General features: G+C 41.4%; 1 protein-coding gene across 3 annotated transcripts in view; it reads left to right on the top strand.

Annotated features, from left to right (window-relative positions):
- Positions 1-11,826, top strand: part of FUT10 (fucosyltransferase 10 (alpha (1,3) fucosyltransferase)) — a 128,694-nt gene extending 116,868 nt beyond the window's left edge. For all 3 annotated transcript variants that reach the window (XM_011960729.1, XM_011960730.1, XM_011960731.1), the window contains exon 5: positions 9,573-11,826. In XM_011960729.1, the coding sequence (XP_011816119.1) occupies positions 9,573-9,800 (228 nt within the window). In that variant the 3' untranslated portion in view covers positions 9,801-11,826. The remainder of the gene's footprint in view (positions 1-9,572) is intronic.
- Positions 11,827-18,425: the final 6,599 nt, after the last annotated feature.

Genomic DNA, 18,425 nt, shown 5'->3' on the forward strand with positions numbered 1-18,425 from the left:
GTTGATTTGGGGTGGAGAGTTCTGTGGATGTCTATTAGGTCTGCTTGGTGCAGAGCTGAGTTCAAGTCCTGGATATTCTTGTTAACCTTCTGTGTTGTTGATCTGTCTCATTTGAGAGTGGGGAGTTAAAGTCTACCATTATTATTGTGTGGGAGTCTAAGTCTCTTTGTAAGTCTCTAAGGACTTGCTTTATGAATCTGGGTGCTGTTGTATTGGGTGCATATATATTTAGGCTCTTCTTATTTAATTGATCCCTTTACTGTTATGTAATGGCCTTCTTTGTCTCTTTTGATCTCTCTTGGTTTAAAGTCTGTTTTATCAGAGACTAGGATTGCAACCCCTGCCTTTTTTTGTTTTCCATTTGCTTGGTAGATCTTCCTCCATCCCTTTATTTTGAGCCTATGTGTGTCTCTGCACGTGAGATGGGTCTCCTGAATATAGCAAACTGATGGGTCTTGACTCTTTATCCAATTTGCCAGTCTGTGTCTTTTAATTGGACCCTTTAGCCCATTTACATTTAAGGTTAATATTATCATGTGTGAATTCGATCCTTTCATTATGATGTTAGCTGGTTATTTTGCTCGTTAGTTGATGCAGTTTCTTCCTAGCATCAATGGTCTTTATATTTTGGCATCTTTTTGCAATGGCTGGTACTGGTTGTTCCTTTCCATGTTTAGTGCTTCCCTCAGGAGCTCTTGTAGGGCAGGCCTGGGCCTGGCGGTGACAAAATCTCTCAGCATTTGCTTATCTGTAAAGAATTTTATTTCTCCTTCACTTATAAACTTAGTTTGGCTGGATATGAAATTCTGGGTTGAAAATTCTTTTCTTTAAGAATCCCACTCTCTTCTGGCTTGTAGGGTTTCTGCCAAGAGATCTGCTGTTAGTCTGATGGGCTTCCCTTTGTGGGTAACCTGACCTTTCTCTCTGGCTGCCCTTAACATTTTTTCCTTCATTTCAACTTTGGTGAATCTGACAAATATGTATCTTGGAGTTGCTCTTCTCGAGGTGTGTCTTTGTGGTGTTCTCTGTATTTCCTGCATTTGAATGTTGGCCTGCCTTAGTAGATTGGGGAAGTTCTCCTGGATAATATCCTGCAGAGTGTTTTTGCAACTTGGTTACATTCTCCCCGTCACTTTCAGGAACACCAATCAGACATAGATTTGGTCTTTTCACATAATCCCACATTTCTTGGAGGCTTTGTTCATTTCTTTTCACTCTTTTTTCTCTTCTTGCTTCATTTCATTCATTTGATCTTCAATCACTGATACTCTTTCTTCCAGTTGATTGAGTCAGTTACTGAAGCTTGTGCATTTGTCTCGTAGTTCTCATGTCATGGTTTTCATGTCTATCAGTTCGTTTATGGACTTCTCTGCATTGGTTATTCTGGTTATCCATTTGTCAAATCTTTTTTCAAGGTTTTTAGTTTCTTTGCACTAGGTTTGTGGTTCCTCCTTTAGCTCTGAGAAGTTTGATCGACTGAAGTCTTCTTCTCTGAACTCGTTAAAGTCATTCTCCATCCAGGTTTGTTCCGTTGCTGGTGAGGAGCTGTGTTCCTTTGGAGGGGGAGAGGCGCTCTGATGTTTTGAATTTTTAGCTTTTCTGCATTGCTTTTTCCCCATCTTTGTGGTTTTATCTACCTTTGGTTTTTGATGATGGTGACGTACAGATAGGGTTTTGGTGTGGATGTCCTTTCCGTTTGTTAGTTTTCCTTCTAACAGTCAGGACCCTCAGCTGCAGGTCTGTTGGAGTTTGCTTGAGGTCCACTCCAGTTAGGCTACTCCCAGTTAGGCTCTCCCAGTTGGGCTACTCGAGGGTCAGGGACCCACTTGAGCAGTCAGCCTGTCCGTTCTCAGATCTCAACTTCTGTGCTAGGAGAATCACTACTCTCTTCAAAGCTGTCAGACAGGGACATTTATATCTGCAGAGGTTTCTGCTGCTTTTGTTTAGCTATGCCCTGTCCCCAGAGGTGGAGTCTACAGAGGCACGCAGGCCTCCTTGAGCTGAGGAGGCCTCCTTGAGCTGAGTGGCTTCCCAGTCACTTTGTTTACCTACTTAAGCCTCAGCAATGGTGGGTGCCCCTACCCCAGCCTTCCTGCTGCCTTGTAGTTACATCTCAGACTGCTGTGCTAGCAATGAGGGAGGCTCTGTGGGTGTGGGACCCTCAGAGCCAGGCACAGGATATAATCTCCTGGTGTGCTGTTTGCTAAGACCCTTGGAAAAGCACAGTATTAGGTGGGAGTGACCTGATTTTCCAGATATTGTGTGTCACGGTTTCTCTTGGCTAGGAAAAGGAATTCCCTTCCCCCTTGCGCTTCCCCAGTGAGGTGATGCCTCGCCCTGCTTCAGCTCTCGCTTGTTGGGCTGCACACACTGTCCTGCACCAACTGTCCAACACACCCCAGTGAGATGAACCCAGTACCTCAGTTGGAAATGCAGAAATCACCCCTCTTCTGTGTCGCTCATGCTGGGAGCTGGAGGCTGGAGCTGTTCCTATTCAGCCATCTTGGCATCCCCCTCAAATTTTTTTTTTTTTTAGACAGAGTCTCACTCTGTTGCCCAGGCTGGAGTGCAGTGGTATGATCTCAGCTCACTGCAACCTCTGCCTCCTGGATTCAAGTAATTATCCTGTCTCAGCATCCTGACTAGCCGGGACTACAGGTGCATGCCACCACACCTGGCTAATTTTTGTATTTTTAGTAGAGACGGGGTTTCGCCATGTTGGCCATGCTGGTATAGAACTCCTGACCTCGTGATCCACCTGCCTTGGCTTCCCAAAGTGCGGGGATTACAGATGTGAGCCACTGCGCCCAGCCTTCTACTATATTCTTTAACATATTAATGGTAGTTTAAAGTTCCTCCCTGATAGTTCCAACATCTGAGTCATTTATGAGTCTGGTTCTGTTGATGGCTTTATCTCTTGACAGTGTTTTTTTTTTTCCCTCTTTTTATGTGTTTCATGATTTTTTTTTTTTTTGATTCCTGGACATTATGTACAAAAGCATAGAGACTGAGATCAATGTTTACGTGTGGCAATGGACGTGCCTCTTTTCTGTCAAGGCTGTTAATGTGTGTAGGTAGGGGAGGAGGGATGTGTATTACTCCATTTCCCACTGCTTATAAAGAACCAACCAAGACTGGGTAATTTATAAGGAAAGAGGTTTAATTGACTCACAGTTCTGCATGGCGAGGGAGGCCTTCGGAAACTTAGAATCATGGTGGAAAGCAAAGTGAGGAAGCAAACACATCTTACCATGGCAAAGCAGGAGGGGAGGGAGGGAGAGAGGGGGAGAGAGAGGAAATGCCACACATTTAAACCATCAGATCTCGTGAGAACTCACTATCACGACAACAGCATGGGGGAGATCACCCCCATGATCTAATCGCCTCCCACCAGTTCCCTCCCTTGACACGTGGGGATTACAATTCAAGATGACATTTGGGTGGGGACATAAAACCAAACCATATTAGGGAGGTAGAGTCAGTTTAGTAAAGAGTTGAGCTAGATTTGGATTTTGTGTTGCTATTGTTACCTTTTGTGCTCCCCAGGTTTCAAGTGTTTCCAGTAATAATAATTATCCAGTAGCTAAGCACTGCTATTGCCTATGTTTAAAGTGGGGCCTGGGGTGTTAAAGAGTTTTTCTCAGTATTTCTCCTCCACCCTCAGCTTTTAGCAATTCCTGCATTGCTGTGCCACAGATGAGGTCTATTTCAATATTCTTGCTTCTCCCCACCAGCAAACTCCTGTTACTCATTCCTTAGCAGTAGGTTTATGTTGGGAGTAGGGCAATTTCTTTGCTATCTTCACAGCCTCAGGCTTAGGCAGGTTCTGGATCCTGGGTCTCAGGGGTGAAGCTTTTCCAGTGTCCTTGACTCTTCTTCCCTTGGCAGCCAAGCTCTGCCTTGTATCTGTGGTTAGTTTGGAGGGAAAGTTTATGCCCCTCTCCAGTGGTGTAACTTCTGGTATCATGATAGGATCCTAGGCCCAAAATGGTTTCCATCCTGCCCCCAACCATGAGAAAGAGGAGTTTTACTTCTCCTTTTCCCCCAGAAGTAATAGATTTTTCCCTTGGATCTGGGAGCAGAAGGGTGTGCTACCGCTCCCGCAGTGGCTTAAGGCTTTTATATTTATGAGGAAAAGGTCTGGGGAGAGTGGAGGGGCTTCCTGAATGTCCCCTAGCAGAGAAAGATCGTCCACCGTGCCGTGCCAAGGAGGGGGATCCTTTCCAATCCTGTGCTGCCCCCAGTCTTCCTTCTGAGCATTTGATGGAGGCCCATAGAAAAGAGCTTTTGATGAGTTTGAACTCTCATTTTTGTGTCTGGGCATCCCAGCTATTCCAGCTGATATGGTTACTCCACTGCTAAGAATTTATTAAAATTTTAACTGATTTCTTGTGACCTGCTTTTATGGTGATCACCTCTTCTCCTGTGTTCTGCCAAAGGTGAAACAGATTATCCACCTTTCCTCAAAAGGGCTTTGTCACCCTCCGGAATTCAGTTCCCTGATGGGCTCAAGAAGTTATGAATTTGAGGATTATCTGTATTTTTCTCATTGCTAGGAACCATGTTCTCTTTGGAAACAAAATCTTTTAAAAATCATACTTTAGAAACAGCTGGTTTTTCTGCCCGAGACCTCAGCTGGAAAGGGATGCTGAAACTAAAGTTACTTCTAAAACTGTCATAACTACTTCATCAGACACACTTCCTTCGGGTCATACTGTGAAATATTTCTGGCAGAATATTAGAGTGAAAAGAGTTCATTTCGTAAGATTCTTTTCTCTGTGATGTCACCTTGAGTTGGAACTTTATCCTACACTTAATGGGCTCCTCTCCTGAGTGGGAAGGCAAGGAAGGAAATAGGGTATTATTACTGACTTTCTCATATAAACAGTTATGCAAGGTCAGGGTTGGGAAGACCATGGAAGGTTATGTGATCCGTACAATTACCAGCTGACTGGTGACTCGAGTGTCATGAACAAGGTGTCCATTAATTTGTGCTGGGGCATTTTCAGTGTTGGTGATTTCATTCTTTTTAAAGGTAGCTTATTTTATCTTTTGTTTGTCTTGACATTTATATGGTTCTTTCTATTGAACTGAAACTTCCCCTTTTATAGTGAATTCTTTTTTTTTTTTGAGACGGAGTCTTGCACTGTTGCCCAGGCTGGAGTGCAATGGCACGATCTTAGCTCACTGCAACCTCTGCCTTCCAGGTTCAAGTGCTTCTCCTGCCTCAGCCTCCTGAGTAACTGGGATTACAGGCGTATGCCACCACACCCAGCTAATTTTTTATATTTTTAGTAGAGATGAGGTTTCACTATGTTGGCCAGGCTGGTCTTGAACTCCTGACCTCGTGATCCACCTGCCTCGGCCTCCCAAATTGCTGAGGTTACAGGTGTGAGCCACTGTGCCCGGCCTTTATAATCAATTCTTAGCTACCTGCTCTGATTCCTCAGTTTGTCAGGATACAGTCTGGCATCTGTACCTACCAGCCAGTAGGGGTGAACAGTGGCCTCTCAAAAGTTGAAAGTTGTTTTGCATCTCCTTACTTGATTTTGTTCTACTCTTGCTTCAAATCCAGTCTCTATCCAGCCATGAACTCTGGCTAACGTAATCACAATTTTGAGCCTACCTTTGGTCCTTTGAACTTGGTATTCATAGATTTCTCAGATTTTAAGTCTTAGCATTCCTAATGGTTTGCAATTTCAGTTTGCACTGTGGTTCTCTGTGCTTGGTAAAGAATTCTTGCTCAAGGTCTAGGCCCTTGGAAATGAGACTTCATGATATTCCATCAGTGGTTCCCAAGAGAAAGGAGGACTTGGCAATCTCTGTCCTTCACATTTTACCAAACAAGTTAATTCACATTTCCACTTACATAGTCCCTTCACTTGAAGGGACTTCTTTGCTTGAAGACAAACTCTGTTCGTTCCGAGTCATCACCTCTTCACACTAAATACTCCTAGTATCTCTTCATATATTTCCTATGGGAGTTTTAAGGAAAAGAACATATGTTGAGCCAATCATAGGTAGCACCCACATTTTTATATTTCCAAGCTGGTTTTTCTGCTATGCTTTCTAAATTTGGGATGGATGAAGATTCTAATTATTATAAACCTGACTGTCTTCCCATTAAGACAGTTGTTTTTTTTTTAAAGAAAAATAAATACATGCATGTAGATTGAAGAATCAATTATTTCTACAAAGTTAATAAAAACAGCGGTCTTCCACTTCTTTTCCCTTTTGTGTCCTTTCACAAGAAGCAACCACAATATTTAGCTAATTATTTAATTATTTTGGTATTTACTTAATGTTTCTTTTTCTGTTTTTTTTTTTTTTTTTTCTTGAGATGGAGTCTTACTCTGTCATCCAGGCTGGCATGCAGTGGCATGATCTTGGCCCGCTGTAACCTCTGTTTCCCGGGCTCAAGTGATTCTCCTGCCTCAGCCTCCTGAGTAGCTGAGATTACAGGCACATGCCAGTACGCCCGGCTAATTTTTGTATTTTTGGTAGAGACAGGGTTTCACCATGTTGGCCAGGGTTTCACCATGTTGGGCTTGAACTCTTCACCTCAAGTTATCCACCTGCCTTGGCCTCCCAAAATGCTGGGATTACAGGAGTGAGCCACCACACCTGGCCTATTTACTCTCTGTTTCTAAGTAACACATTTACATACTTTTTAAAAAAATATTCAGTGTTTGATTATGACTGTGTGACTATTATTAAAAAATAAACCACATAGTACACTATCATTTTCCCCCTTAGATATACAGTTTTTTGTTTTTTTCCCAGGTAATAATTGCCTTCTTATTTGATTATTTTTCCATGTACCTGTCAGTCATTCAGTCTTTGTTGATTGTTTAACTCTCCTCTGAAGATGCTGAGATATGGCAGGTGTCCAGCTCTCTTGACCTTGTGGAAGGGATCTCTCCCAGAGCCTCCGACCCACTCCCATGTGTGCTCATTGTCCTCTACCTTAGTGTGGAGCAGCAGCCTGAGATGTCACTTCCCCAGCATTTTGGGAAGTTTCTTTCTTTTCTTTTTTTCTCTTCTGTTGACATCTGTTTCCTGCACGCTATGTCTCCTGTTTTCTTAGTTTATTCTCTTGTTTTGGATGATCATACTCTTCAGTCGCTTCCTGAGAAGAGGTACATGGGAGAATGTATGAAAATGTCTTCATTTCAGCCGAGCATGGTGGCTCACACCTGTATTCCCAGCACTTTGGGAGGCTGAAGCAGGTGGATCACCTGAGGTCAGGATTTCGAGACCAACCTGACCAACATGGTGAAACCTCGTGTCTACTAAAAATACAATAAATAAATAAATAAATTAGCCGGACATAGTGGCCAGCACCTGTAGTCTCAGCTACTTGGGAGGCTGAGGCAGGAGACTCACTAAAACCCAGGAGGCAGAGGTTACTGTGAGCCGAGATCGCGCCACTGCACTCCAGCCTGGGGGACACAGGGAGACTCCCTCTCAAAAAACAAACAAACAAACAAAAAAAAACAAAGAAAGGAAAGAAAATGTCTTCATTCTACCCTAAACTTAAGCAATAGGTTAGCTGACTGTAAACCACTAAAATGTACATCCATTTTCCTCAGAATTTTGAAGGCATTTTGCCATTGTCTTTTACTAAAAAAACTTAATTTTGTTTACAGAACATTTTAAAGACAGTTCAGAGTTCTGTATGCCCTTTCCCTGGCTTCCCCTCATGCTGTCATTTTATGTAACTGTGGTACATTTGTCACCAATAAATTCATATTGGCATATTACTGCTAGCTAAACTGCTAAACTGCAGAGTCTAGTCATATTTCTCTTTAGTCGTATTTGGCCATATTTCTGTAACATCCTCTGTCTGCTGTAGGATCAAATCCCGGATACCAGGCTGTAATTAAACAAGCACGTTTCATTAGTCTCCTCCAATCTGTGACGGTTGCTCAAGCTTTTTCTTATTTTTAATAACTTTTGAAGAGTACTGGTCAGTATTTTGTAGAATGTCTCTTCATATGGTTTGTCTGGTGTCTTCTCATGTTAACACTTGGGTTATGGATTTTGGGGAATAATACCACAGAGGTAAACGTGTTCTCATTGCATCCTATTAGGGCAGCTGTTCCCAACCTTTTTGGTACCAGAGACTGATTTTGTGGAAGACAGTTTTTCCACAAACCGGTGGGTGGGTGGGAGATTAGACGCTTACAAGGAGTGAGCAAGCTGGATTCCTCGTGTGTGCAGTTCACAATAAGGTTCACCTTCTTAGGAGAATCTAATGCCGCTGATGAGCTGACAGGAGGCAGAGCTCAGGCGGCAATGCTCACATGCGTGCTGCTCACCTCCTGCCCTGCAGCCCCATTCCTAACAGGCTACGGAACAGTACTAGTTAATGACTTGGGAGCTGAGGACCCCTGTATCCGGGGATGCATTATACCAACATAATGTGTAACTGGTAACATTAGCTTCGATTGCTTAGTTCAGGTGGCATGTGCTAGGTTTTCCCACTGTGAAGTTGTTAATTTTCCTACTTCTGTGTTTTGTTACTCTTCTGCCCTCTTCCATTCTCCCAGTTCTTACAGGTTAATGCCTTTCGAGAACAGTCCTTTTACTCTCATTTTAATGGCGTTTCTGGAGGAAATGAAATTGGATATGTGTGTTCACTCTGTTATTCTGGAGTTTTTCTGTCTCCCCTTTTTCTCTTTTAATTTTTTTTGAAATTTTCTCTCTTTCTCGCTTCTAAATTATTGGAAGGTCAAATCCTGAACATGTAGGCCATTTTAAGGACTTGGACTTTAACTTGGAATGAGAAGGGCTGCTGAGTGTAGCCTGCAGAGGATCAAACGAAGAATTAAGGGGTTAGTTAGGAGACCATGGAAATAAGCTGAGACTGAGCACAGACCAAGCTTGTGGCGGCATTTTGAAGCTGGGAGGTATTATGCAAATGTCAGGTATCATTATTGTTGGGTGGAAACATCTTAGTACTGGGGACAGTTGAGTGCAGTGGAAATATATTAAAAACTAGGGATTAGTTGTAACATGTGACAACATAGATAAACGTAAAAACAGTGCATGGTGAAAAAGTAGCAAACAAATGCGATATACAGTAACATATAAGTATATTAAAAATAAATGCCCAGAGATTGAGAACACATTTCGCAATGAGTATTCAAATACACTTACATGCAAATATAAAGAACTGTGCCTATGGGGAGGAGGGTGGGGGTGGGATAATAGGGGGAAAAGGAATAAACAAATCAACAGATAAATAACCAGGGAGAGGGGAAGGCTTTAGAATCTAAAGAGAACGACATTCGATCTTAAGTATATACTGTTTGGGGCAATTTATGTAACTTTTTTGTGCTTTAGTTTCCACTCCTGTAAAATGGGGTAGTAGCACCTATTTAATATGCTTGCCATAAGAATTAAGTGAGGCAACATGTGAGATGCTTTCTTTCCCCTTTAACTCCATGGGGTAAAGCTGTTGCTTTAAGAAAAGTCTGGGCTGCGTTCCATTATTGTGAGATGGGAACACAGGAATTGTGCTTCCTTATCACATGTTTTTAATTCATTTGTCTCTTCTCTTCATGCAGGGCTTACCACCCAAAAGATGGAAGGCAGAAGATACCCACCTGAGTTGCCCAAAGCCCACAGTGTTTGCTTTCTCACCACTCCGGGCTCCACCTTTGAGATCTTTGCGAGAGATGTGGATATCCAGCTTTGAACAATCCAAGAAAGAAGCCCAGGCACTAAGGTGGCTGGTTGATAGGAATCAAAACTTTTCATCTCAAGAGTTTTGGGGCCTAGTATTCAAGGACTGATTTCAAAAATGATCAGAATGAAACAGACTAGGGCCTTCTTGAGGTTTATTTTCTAGGTTGCCTTAATATTAGCTATTTGAACGTAATAGCTATTCTGTTGACTATCCAGCAGGATAATAATTAGTTGCTGCAGTACTCATAATGAGCCCTTTCAAAGAGTAGATGTAAATTACCCTTAGGGGTTGCCTCTATATTTTTTATACTAAAAAAGGAAATATTTTTTATGAACACTGGTTATCTTCCATGTCCATGTCTGTGGACCCACATACTTACTGCCTTTTGTGGAAATTCACCTAAAGTGAGCACTTTCCTTGTGCAGTGGAGGGAGACAATCTAGCTGTAGATTCTTGATACTCACCTCACTCTCAACAGCTTATTGGTGTTTGGCAAACCCGGTGTCCTGCAGCTGAGCATGAACATGAAATACATTAGAACTTGGAAATGAGAGATCCCATCTGTTGGTTTCCAGGGATGTAAGTGAGTAATAAGAGCTGTTTCAAGTTTATCCGCTCTCCACTCTTCAAGTGAAAAGAACATATCTGTGTCTACCTTCTTCTTCATACCCTGAGCCACCTCTCTAACCTTCTTTAGTTATGCCTTGCCCTATCGCCTCCCATTTTCCCTTCAAAGTAGAATGTCTTGTAAAGACACAGTAACTCCTGTGTGTTTTGATTAGTGAGATGTTACCACTTATCCCTTCTGAGCAGAATAATATCAAGAATTGCTATGATTATGATTCAGTCTGGACAGCCTGGACATTTTGAGCAGCGCAAGAGTAGAAGTGAATACCCCCAGGAACTCCAACTGTGCTGAAGCTGATTTGTCTGTTCATAGGATGATGCGCAGCCTGTCATGGTGGCAGCCACCAGCATTCAGTTTGTAAGCATTTCCTGTCATTTCTGATCCTGCCACAGAGAAGGTTGAGCTGTCCTGTCTGGGGCATCTACTGGAGCACCTCAGAAGACGAGGAAAACACTGGTTCACGTTTTCTTTCCATGTGAGGGAGGGGAGGCTTCTAGATGATACTAAAAGCCTGTTGCCACTGTTGTGTCATGGTTTCCATTCTTCATCATGGAAAGCTGCAAGCCTCAGAAGGCAGCCAGAGGACAGGAAGAGTCTGTGATGCTCATGTTTGTGTCATGGCATGAGGGGGAATTGACAAGTGCCTCCTTAGCTGTGGCTCCTGTAGAAGGCTGTGCCCTTGGTGTGCTTGGCAGTGAGCAGTATCTTCGTTAGGTAGCTCTGGCTGGGCTTTGTCAGCTAGCATTAAGAAAGGAGAACCAAAACCAGTACCTCCTTACAGAAGGATCACACTGGGTGAGAGAAGGTGTCTATAACTGGGTTCTTCCTAATCCCAGCTCTTTCATTAACTAAATACGATCTTGGACATATCTCTTAACCTCCATGGGCCTTAGTTTTTACGTCTAAAAAGAAGTGATTGGGCTGGCCTTGGAAGGTTTTTTTTTTGTTTTTTTTCCCCTGTGTAACACTCTTAATTGTTCATCAACATTTAAGAAATTTAATTTTGTAGATGTTTTTGCTAAAGAGGGTAACAAACTATTTCGGAACCGCTGTATATTATTCAAGGGAAGCACGCTGTTTGGAGGAAGGAGCATACTTAATGGGTAGTATTGAGGATGAAAGGGAATTTTTCTCTGCCATTTTATTTGATAATATTAAAGAAAGAAAGACTGGAAAGAGGATTGCTTGTTAAAGATCAGATTTTAAATTGCATATAAAATGAAGTGAGTTGTTTTTTGTTTTTGAACCCTCAAAAGAAAGCCTGAGAGGTGATTTATGCCTCTAGCAAGATATTATCATGATAACTTCAGTTCTCCTCCATAAATGCCTTAAGCAAATACCCAGTGCTTACGCGGCTGCGTGTATGTCTTAAACCTCAACTTTTCAGGCAGTCTCGTTCCATCTTAGTTCTTCATCAAGTCCATAGATAAAATCCTCTCTAAGCGTTTCTGAAGTATGTATCCCTGAACAAATTTAGTGAAATAAAATTATTAATCTATGTTGATCCCATTTTGCCATACCTTTCACTTTACCTCACTGTCTCTGTTTGTGAAATATTATAAAAAAGCAACCTCCCTCACAGGACTGTTGTGAGGAGTGCCTCATGGCTGTGAAAGAATTTGTACAATGCAAAATTTTGCTTAGTCCTTCAGAACACTTTACTTGGATTGTTTTCAAGAACTTTATTTTTTTTGAGACAAAGTCTTGCTCTATCACCTAGGCTGTAGTGCAGTGGTGTGATCTCAGCTCACTGCAACCTCCACCTCCGAGGTTCAAACGATTCTCCTGCCTCAGCCTCCCAAGTAGCTGGGATTACAGGCTCCTGCCACCAGGTCCGGACAATTTTTTTGTATTTTTTTTTTTAGTAGAGATGGGGTTTCAGCATATTGGCCAGGCTGGTCTTGAACTCCTGCCCTTAAGTGACCCACCCACCTTGGCCTCCCAAAGTGCTGGGATTACAGGCGTGAGCCACTGTGCCTAGCCATTCAAGGACTAATTTTTAAAAGCCATATGACAAAGTAGTCAGAAGCCTTTTCAGAAATGTTGGAGAAACTGATCACTAATGCTAGTTAATAGTCTTTGCCTAAAAATGAATGCAACTTTGACCTTTGATCATGTAGCAAATGTATTTTGGAACCTGAATGCTGACTGGCTTCTTTGTTGCTGTTAAGAACTAGATTCTAGTAACTAGAATATCAGTTGGGGTCATTATCATTGTTAGTAACAGATTGGAAACATACAGTGTTCTATGCCTAAAAGACGTAAGCAAAAATGAACATCATTCCTTCAGCCACACATTGATTTTTACACATAGATGAACCTGCTCATTATCTGTAGAAGACTGTATGAATCCAAGCACAGTGCTGACCTGCCCAGGAAAATGTGCATTAAAAAAAGTCATTAATAGGACATTAGTCCTGCTAAAGATGACAATTCATTAGGAGCTCAGGCTGCTATAACAGAATACGATAGACTGGGTGGCTTATAAGCAACAGAAGTTTATTGCTCACAGTTCTGGAGGCTGGGAAGTACAAGATCAAGGTGCCAGCAGATTTGTTGTCTGGGAGAGCCCACTTCCTGGTTCATAGATGGCTGTCTTCTTGCTGTGTCCTTACGTGGCAGAAGGGGTGACAGAACTCTCGGTAGTCTCCATCATTATGACCTCACTCTCCAAAGTCTCCTCCTCCTAATGCCATCACACTGGGGGTTAGAATTTTAACATGAATGTTGGGGAAACACAGAATTCAGTCTATAGCATCAGTATAGAGTTAATTTTCACTGGATTATGTTGATTACCCTAAAAGCAAGATGAGTACAATTTTGGATAAGTGACATATGTCTTCCTTGGAATCTTCAAAGTATACTATTTAGAAATTAATAGACCAAGAATAGTGGTGGTTAGTTGGTTTCAGGTAATTTTGCAATCCTGAATATTTTACAAATAATTTTCCTTAGAAAATTTCTTTCTTTTAATCTTTATTGTTAATGGTAATATCTTTATTGTGTAATTCTAATATCAGCATATATCTTGTTGTTTTTGATTACAGACATAAAAATGCCTGAAAAACTCAGAGGGGATATAGAATGATGACTCTAAGAAATATCTAGTTTCTTAGATATAGGTGCGGTGGCTCACGCCTATAATCCCAGCACTTTGGGAGGCCGAGGCAGGCAGATCGTGAGGTCAGGAGATTGAGACCATCCTGGCTAACACAGTGAAACCCTGTCTCTACTAAAAATACAAAAAATTAGCCAGGCATGGTGGCGGGCGCCTGTAGTCCCAGCTACTCTGGAGGCTGAGGCAGGAGAATGGCGTGAACCCAGGAGGTGGAGCCAGCAGTGAGCCCAGATCGTGCCGCTGCACTCCAGCCTGGGTGACAGAGTGAGACTCCGTTTCAAAAAAAAAAAAAAAAGAAATATCTAGTTGTCACTGTGCAGCATACTGGCTTTATTGTCTTGGTCAAGTTATTTGGCCTGTCTAAGATTCAGTTTGCTCGTCTGTAAAATGGATGTTATAATATCCAACCCCCACCGTGAGGTTATGGTGATGATTAAATAAGCTGGTACTAAGCTCAATAGATGCTGGTTGTAGTGGTTACAGCTATCTGTAGTCAGTACCCTTTTGTGTTTGAAGAGCTTGATTGAGATTTGTCCAGAAAAAGGGAATCATTGATGATAGTACCTGGGGTGGTACACATTTATTGTGTTACAAAATAGGCATTATACTAGGTGCCACTGCTGATAGGAATAAGACATAGGAGAGACAGGTGTGAAGGGTTTTGGGTAGGGCTTTTTGATATTATGATGGTGTTAAAACCAAGGACTGAGGAATGCTTAAATTGTTCTCTGACTCTTCCCACCCTCCATGGGATTTCTGGTGGAGTTTTGCACAAAACTCTCAATAGGATAATGAGACTCAAACAGCCTCTTTATAGTAGCTTTGCAAACCACAGAAATGCAGTACACTGATTTCTTGTATAAGCTGGATCTGAGCATGTTATTTAGATTTGAAGTCTAACTAGGAGAGAATCTTTTACTGTCTTTCCATTTCCCAATTCTGAATCTTGGGACTAGTCTATTCAATGTGCTTACAATAAGAAAGAGGAGAGAAAAATCACTAGATCTGTAGGTCTTGACCCTGCTTGCTCATACTGAAGATCAACTGAAGAAGGAGAAGAAGAGGAGCCTGATCAGCCTTTCTCCTAAGAGACAAGCCCTCTCTTGCTCTTCATGTGATATGGATGCGAGAATATGGAGTACAATGCGTGGGAGCTTACTTTTAAGTCATATTAACCTTTCTCACTAGTAAAATGTAGCCCCACTAATATCCCGGGATTCAACCCATTAACTTAGCAACCCGATTGGTGCTGGTAGTAGGCCCAATTAAGGAGATCGGCAAGGGGCAGAGGCATCAAGGAGAAGTGACTCTTTAGGATTATTGTCCTCTCAACTCATTGGGCTTAACAGCCAAGCCTCTGGTCAGGCAGAGGTGTGGCTGTATCCCAATGAGGATATGACCAGTCATGACCAGCAGAAACCTTTTTTTTTTTTTTTCCTTTTTTGAGACAGAGTCTTTCTCTGTCACCCAGGCTGGAGTGCAGTGGTGTGATCTCAGCTCACTGCAAGCTCCACTTCCCAGATTCATGCTATTCTCCTGCCTCAGCCTCCGGAGTAGCTCAGGTGCCCGCCACCACGCCAGGCTAATTTTTTGTACTTTCAGTAGAGATGGGGTTTCACCGTGTTAGCCAGGATGGTCTCGATCTCCTAACCTAGTGATCTGCCCGCTTTGGCCTCCCAAAGTGTTGGGATTACAGGCGTGAGCCACCGCGCCCGGCCAGCAGAGACCTTCTTTTATCTTCCCGAGGCCTCTTCCCTGCTATATTACCCTTGCCCCTTTGTATCCTCCTGGAACAGTGACACGAGCAGTTAAATTATTGTCTCTAAGCCTCTGAAATGAGTCAGAACTGGAATTGATTAATGCCTCCAAGGGCATTTTGAGCATTAGGTCAAAAATGTATTGTTTATTTTATTTCCCAGGCAAACCATAACCACATCATCCACCCCAGCTTACCAGAGAAGGTGATTCAGCTAGCCCAAATAGGCCGTTATGAATATTTGAAATTTTAAACTTCTATTTTTTTTTAAACTGATTATGAAGGTAATTACATTTAAAGACTATTACTGTAGGTAGGGGTAATATTAATGATTTTGGGTTAGGATATTATCCCAAGAGCTTTTGGAATGAATGTAACATAAGTTGCTTCTTATAGAAACGGAGTAAATTAATCTGATGAGTCCCCTCATGGGGAAAAAAAGTCAGTTTTACATAAGAATGCCCTTACTGAAGCAATAAAAATGATGAATTTTATTAAATCTTGACCTTTAAGAGCATGTCTTTTTTATCTTATTTTATTTTATTTTTTATTTTCTATTTTCAGTAGAGACAGGGTTTCTCCTTGTTGGCCAGGCTGGTCTCGACCTCCTGACCTCAGGTGAGCCACAACGCCCGGCCAGTACATGTCTTTTTAATATTCTATGTGACAAAAATAAGAGTAAAGCACTTGTGCTCCGTATCACAGTATAATAGGAGTCTCACAGTGCTTGTGTGATTGAGTTGTGAGCTGAACTAACTGCTTTTTCCATGGAATACGATTTTTACTTAAAAAAATCTGACAAATTATGCTTACTCAGTGTTGTGTTTTTGTCAATAATTTTTATGAAAACAAAGTGAGCCTGTCACTTTAAGAGACAGAATTTGTTGCCAATGATAAAAATCTCAGCTTTCAAGTGAAAAGTGAAATTTGGGAAAATGAATATCCACCATATTGAGCTTGACAACTTTGCAATACTTTAAAAGATTTTCCTGAGGAGATTGGTGGTAATATTAACAAATGTTACTTTTGACACTGAATAAATGCAGTAATAATGACATGGAATAATGTTTTTAGTTTGTTTATCATTTGTTTTTATAATTCTAAAGAAGGAAGTGTTAAGTACTGGAGAGAGCAATTTTACAAGTTAAATACTTTTTTTTTTTTAGTTGAGAAGTTCTATAAATGAAGTTGTCTTTTTTTTATACTTTAAGTTCTAGGGTACATGTGCACAACATTCAGGTTTGATACTTACGTATACATGTGACATGTTGGTTTGCTGCACCCAGCAACTCATCATTTACACTAAGTATTTCTCCTAATGCTATCCCTCCCACAGGCCCTGGTGTGTGATGTTGCCTGCCCTGTGTCCAAGTGATCTCATTGTTCAATTCCCACCTATGGGTGAGAACATGTGGTGTTTGGTTTTCTGTCCTTGGGATAGTTTACTGAGGATGATGGTTTCCAGCTTTGTCCATGTCCCTGCAAAGGACATGAGCTCGTCCTTTTTATGGCTGCATAATATTCCATGGTGTATACATGCCACAGTTTCTTAACCCAGTCTATAACTGATGGACATTTGGGTTGGTTCCAAGTCTTTGCTATTATGAATAGTACTGCAATAAACATATGTGTGCATGTGTCTTTATAGTAGCATGATTTATAATCCTTTGGGTATATACCCAGTAATGGGATTGCTAGGTCAAATGGCAATTCTAGTTCTCGATCCTTGAGGAATCACCATACTGTCTTCCACAATGGTTGAACTAATTTACACTCCCACCAACAGTGTAAAAGTGTTACTATTTCTCCACATCCTCTCCAGCATCTGTTGTTTCCTGACTTAAAATGATCACCATTCTAACTGGCGTGAGATGGTATCTCATTGTGGTTTTGACTTGCATTTCTCTGATGACCAGTGATGATGAGCATTTTTTCCATGTGTCTGTTGGCTGCATAGATGTCTTCTTTTGAGAAGTGTTTGTTCATATCCTTTTCCCACTTTTTGATAGGGTTGTTTTTTTTCTTGTAAATTTGTATGAGTTATTTATAGATTCTGGATATTAGCCCTTTGTCCAAAGGGTAGATTGCAAAAATTTTCTCCCATTCTGTAGGTTGCCTGTTCACTCTAATGGTAGTTTCTTTTGCCGTACAGAAGCTATTATATCCCATTTGTCTATTTTGGCTTTTGTTGCCATTGCTTTTAGTGTTTTAGTCATGAAGTCCTTGCCCATGTGTATGTCCTGAATGTTATTGCCTAGGTTTTCTTCTAGGGTTTTTATGGTTTTAGGTCTAACATTTAAGTCTTTAATCCATCTTGAATTAACTTTTGTATAAAGTGTGAGGAAGGGATCCAGTTTCAACTTTCTACATATTAACTAGCCAGTTTTCCCAGCACCATTTATTAAATAGGGAATCCTTTCCCCATTTCTTATTTTTGTCAGGTTTATCAAAGATCAGATGATTGTAGATGTCTGGTGTTATTTCTGAGGCCTCTGTTCTATTCCGTTGGTCTATATATCTGTTTTGGTACCAGTACCATGCTGTTTTGGTTACTGTAGCCTTGTAGTATAGTTTGAAGTCAGGTAGTGTGATGCCTCCAGCTTTGTTCTTTTTGCTTAGAATTGTCTTGGCAATGCGGGCTCTTTTTTGGTTCCGTATGAACTTTAAAATAGTTTTTTCCAATTCTGTGAAGAAAGTCATTGGTAGCTTGATGGGAATGGCATTGAATCTATAAATTACTTTGGGTGGTATGGCCATTTTCATGATGTTGATTCTTCCTATCCATGAGCATGGAATATTCTTCCATTTGTTTGTGTCCTCTTTTATTTCGTTGAGCAGTCGTTTGTAGTTCTCCTTGAAGAGGTCCTTCACATCCCTTTTAAGTTGGATTCCTAGGTATTTTATTCTCTTTGTAGCAATTTTGAATGGCAGTTCACTCATGATTTGGCTCTCTGTTTGTGTTAATGGTGTGTAGGAATGCTTGTGATTTTTGCACATTGATTTTGTATCCTGAGACTTTGCTGAAGTTGCCTAAGGAGATTTTGGGCTGAGACTATGGGGTTTTCTGAATATTCAATTATGTCATCTGCAAACAGGGACAATTTGGCTTCCTCATCTCCTAATTGAATACCCTCTATTTCTTTCTCTTGCCTGATTGCCCTGACCAGAACTTCCAACACTATGTTGAATAGGAGTGGTGAGAGAGGGCATCCTTGTCTTGTGCCAGTTT

Source organism: Colobus angolensis, unplaced genomic scaffold, assembly GCF_000951035.1.
Source record: "Colobus angolensis palliatus isolate OR3802 unplaced genomic scaffold, Cang.pa_1.0 Scaffold52, whole genome shotgun sequence".
Lineage (NCBI taxonomy): Eukaryota > Metazoa > Chordata > Mammalia > Primates > Cercopithecidae > Colobus > Colobus angolensis.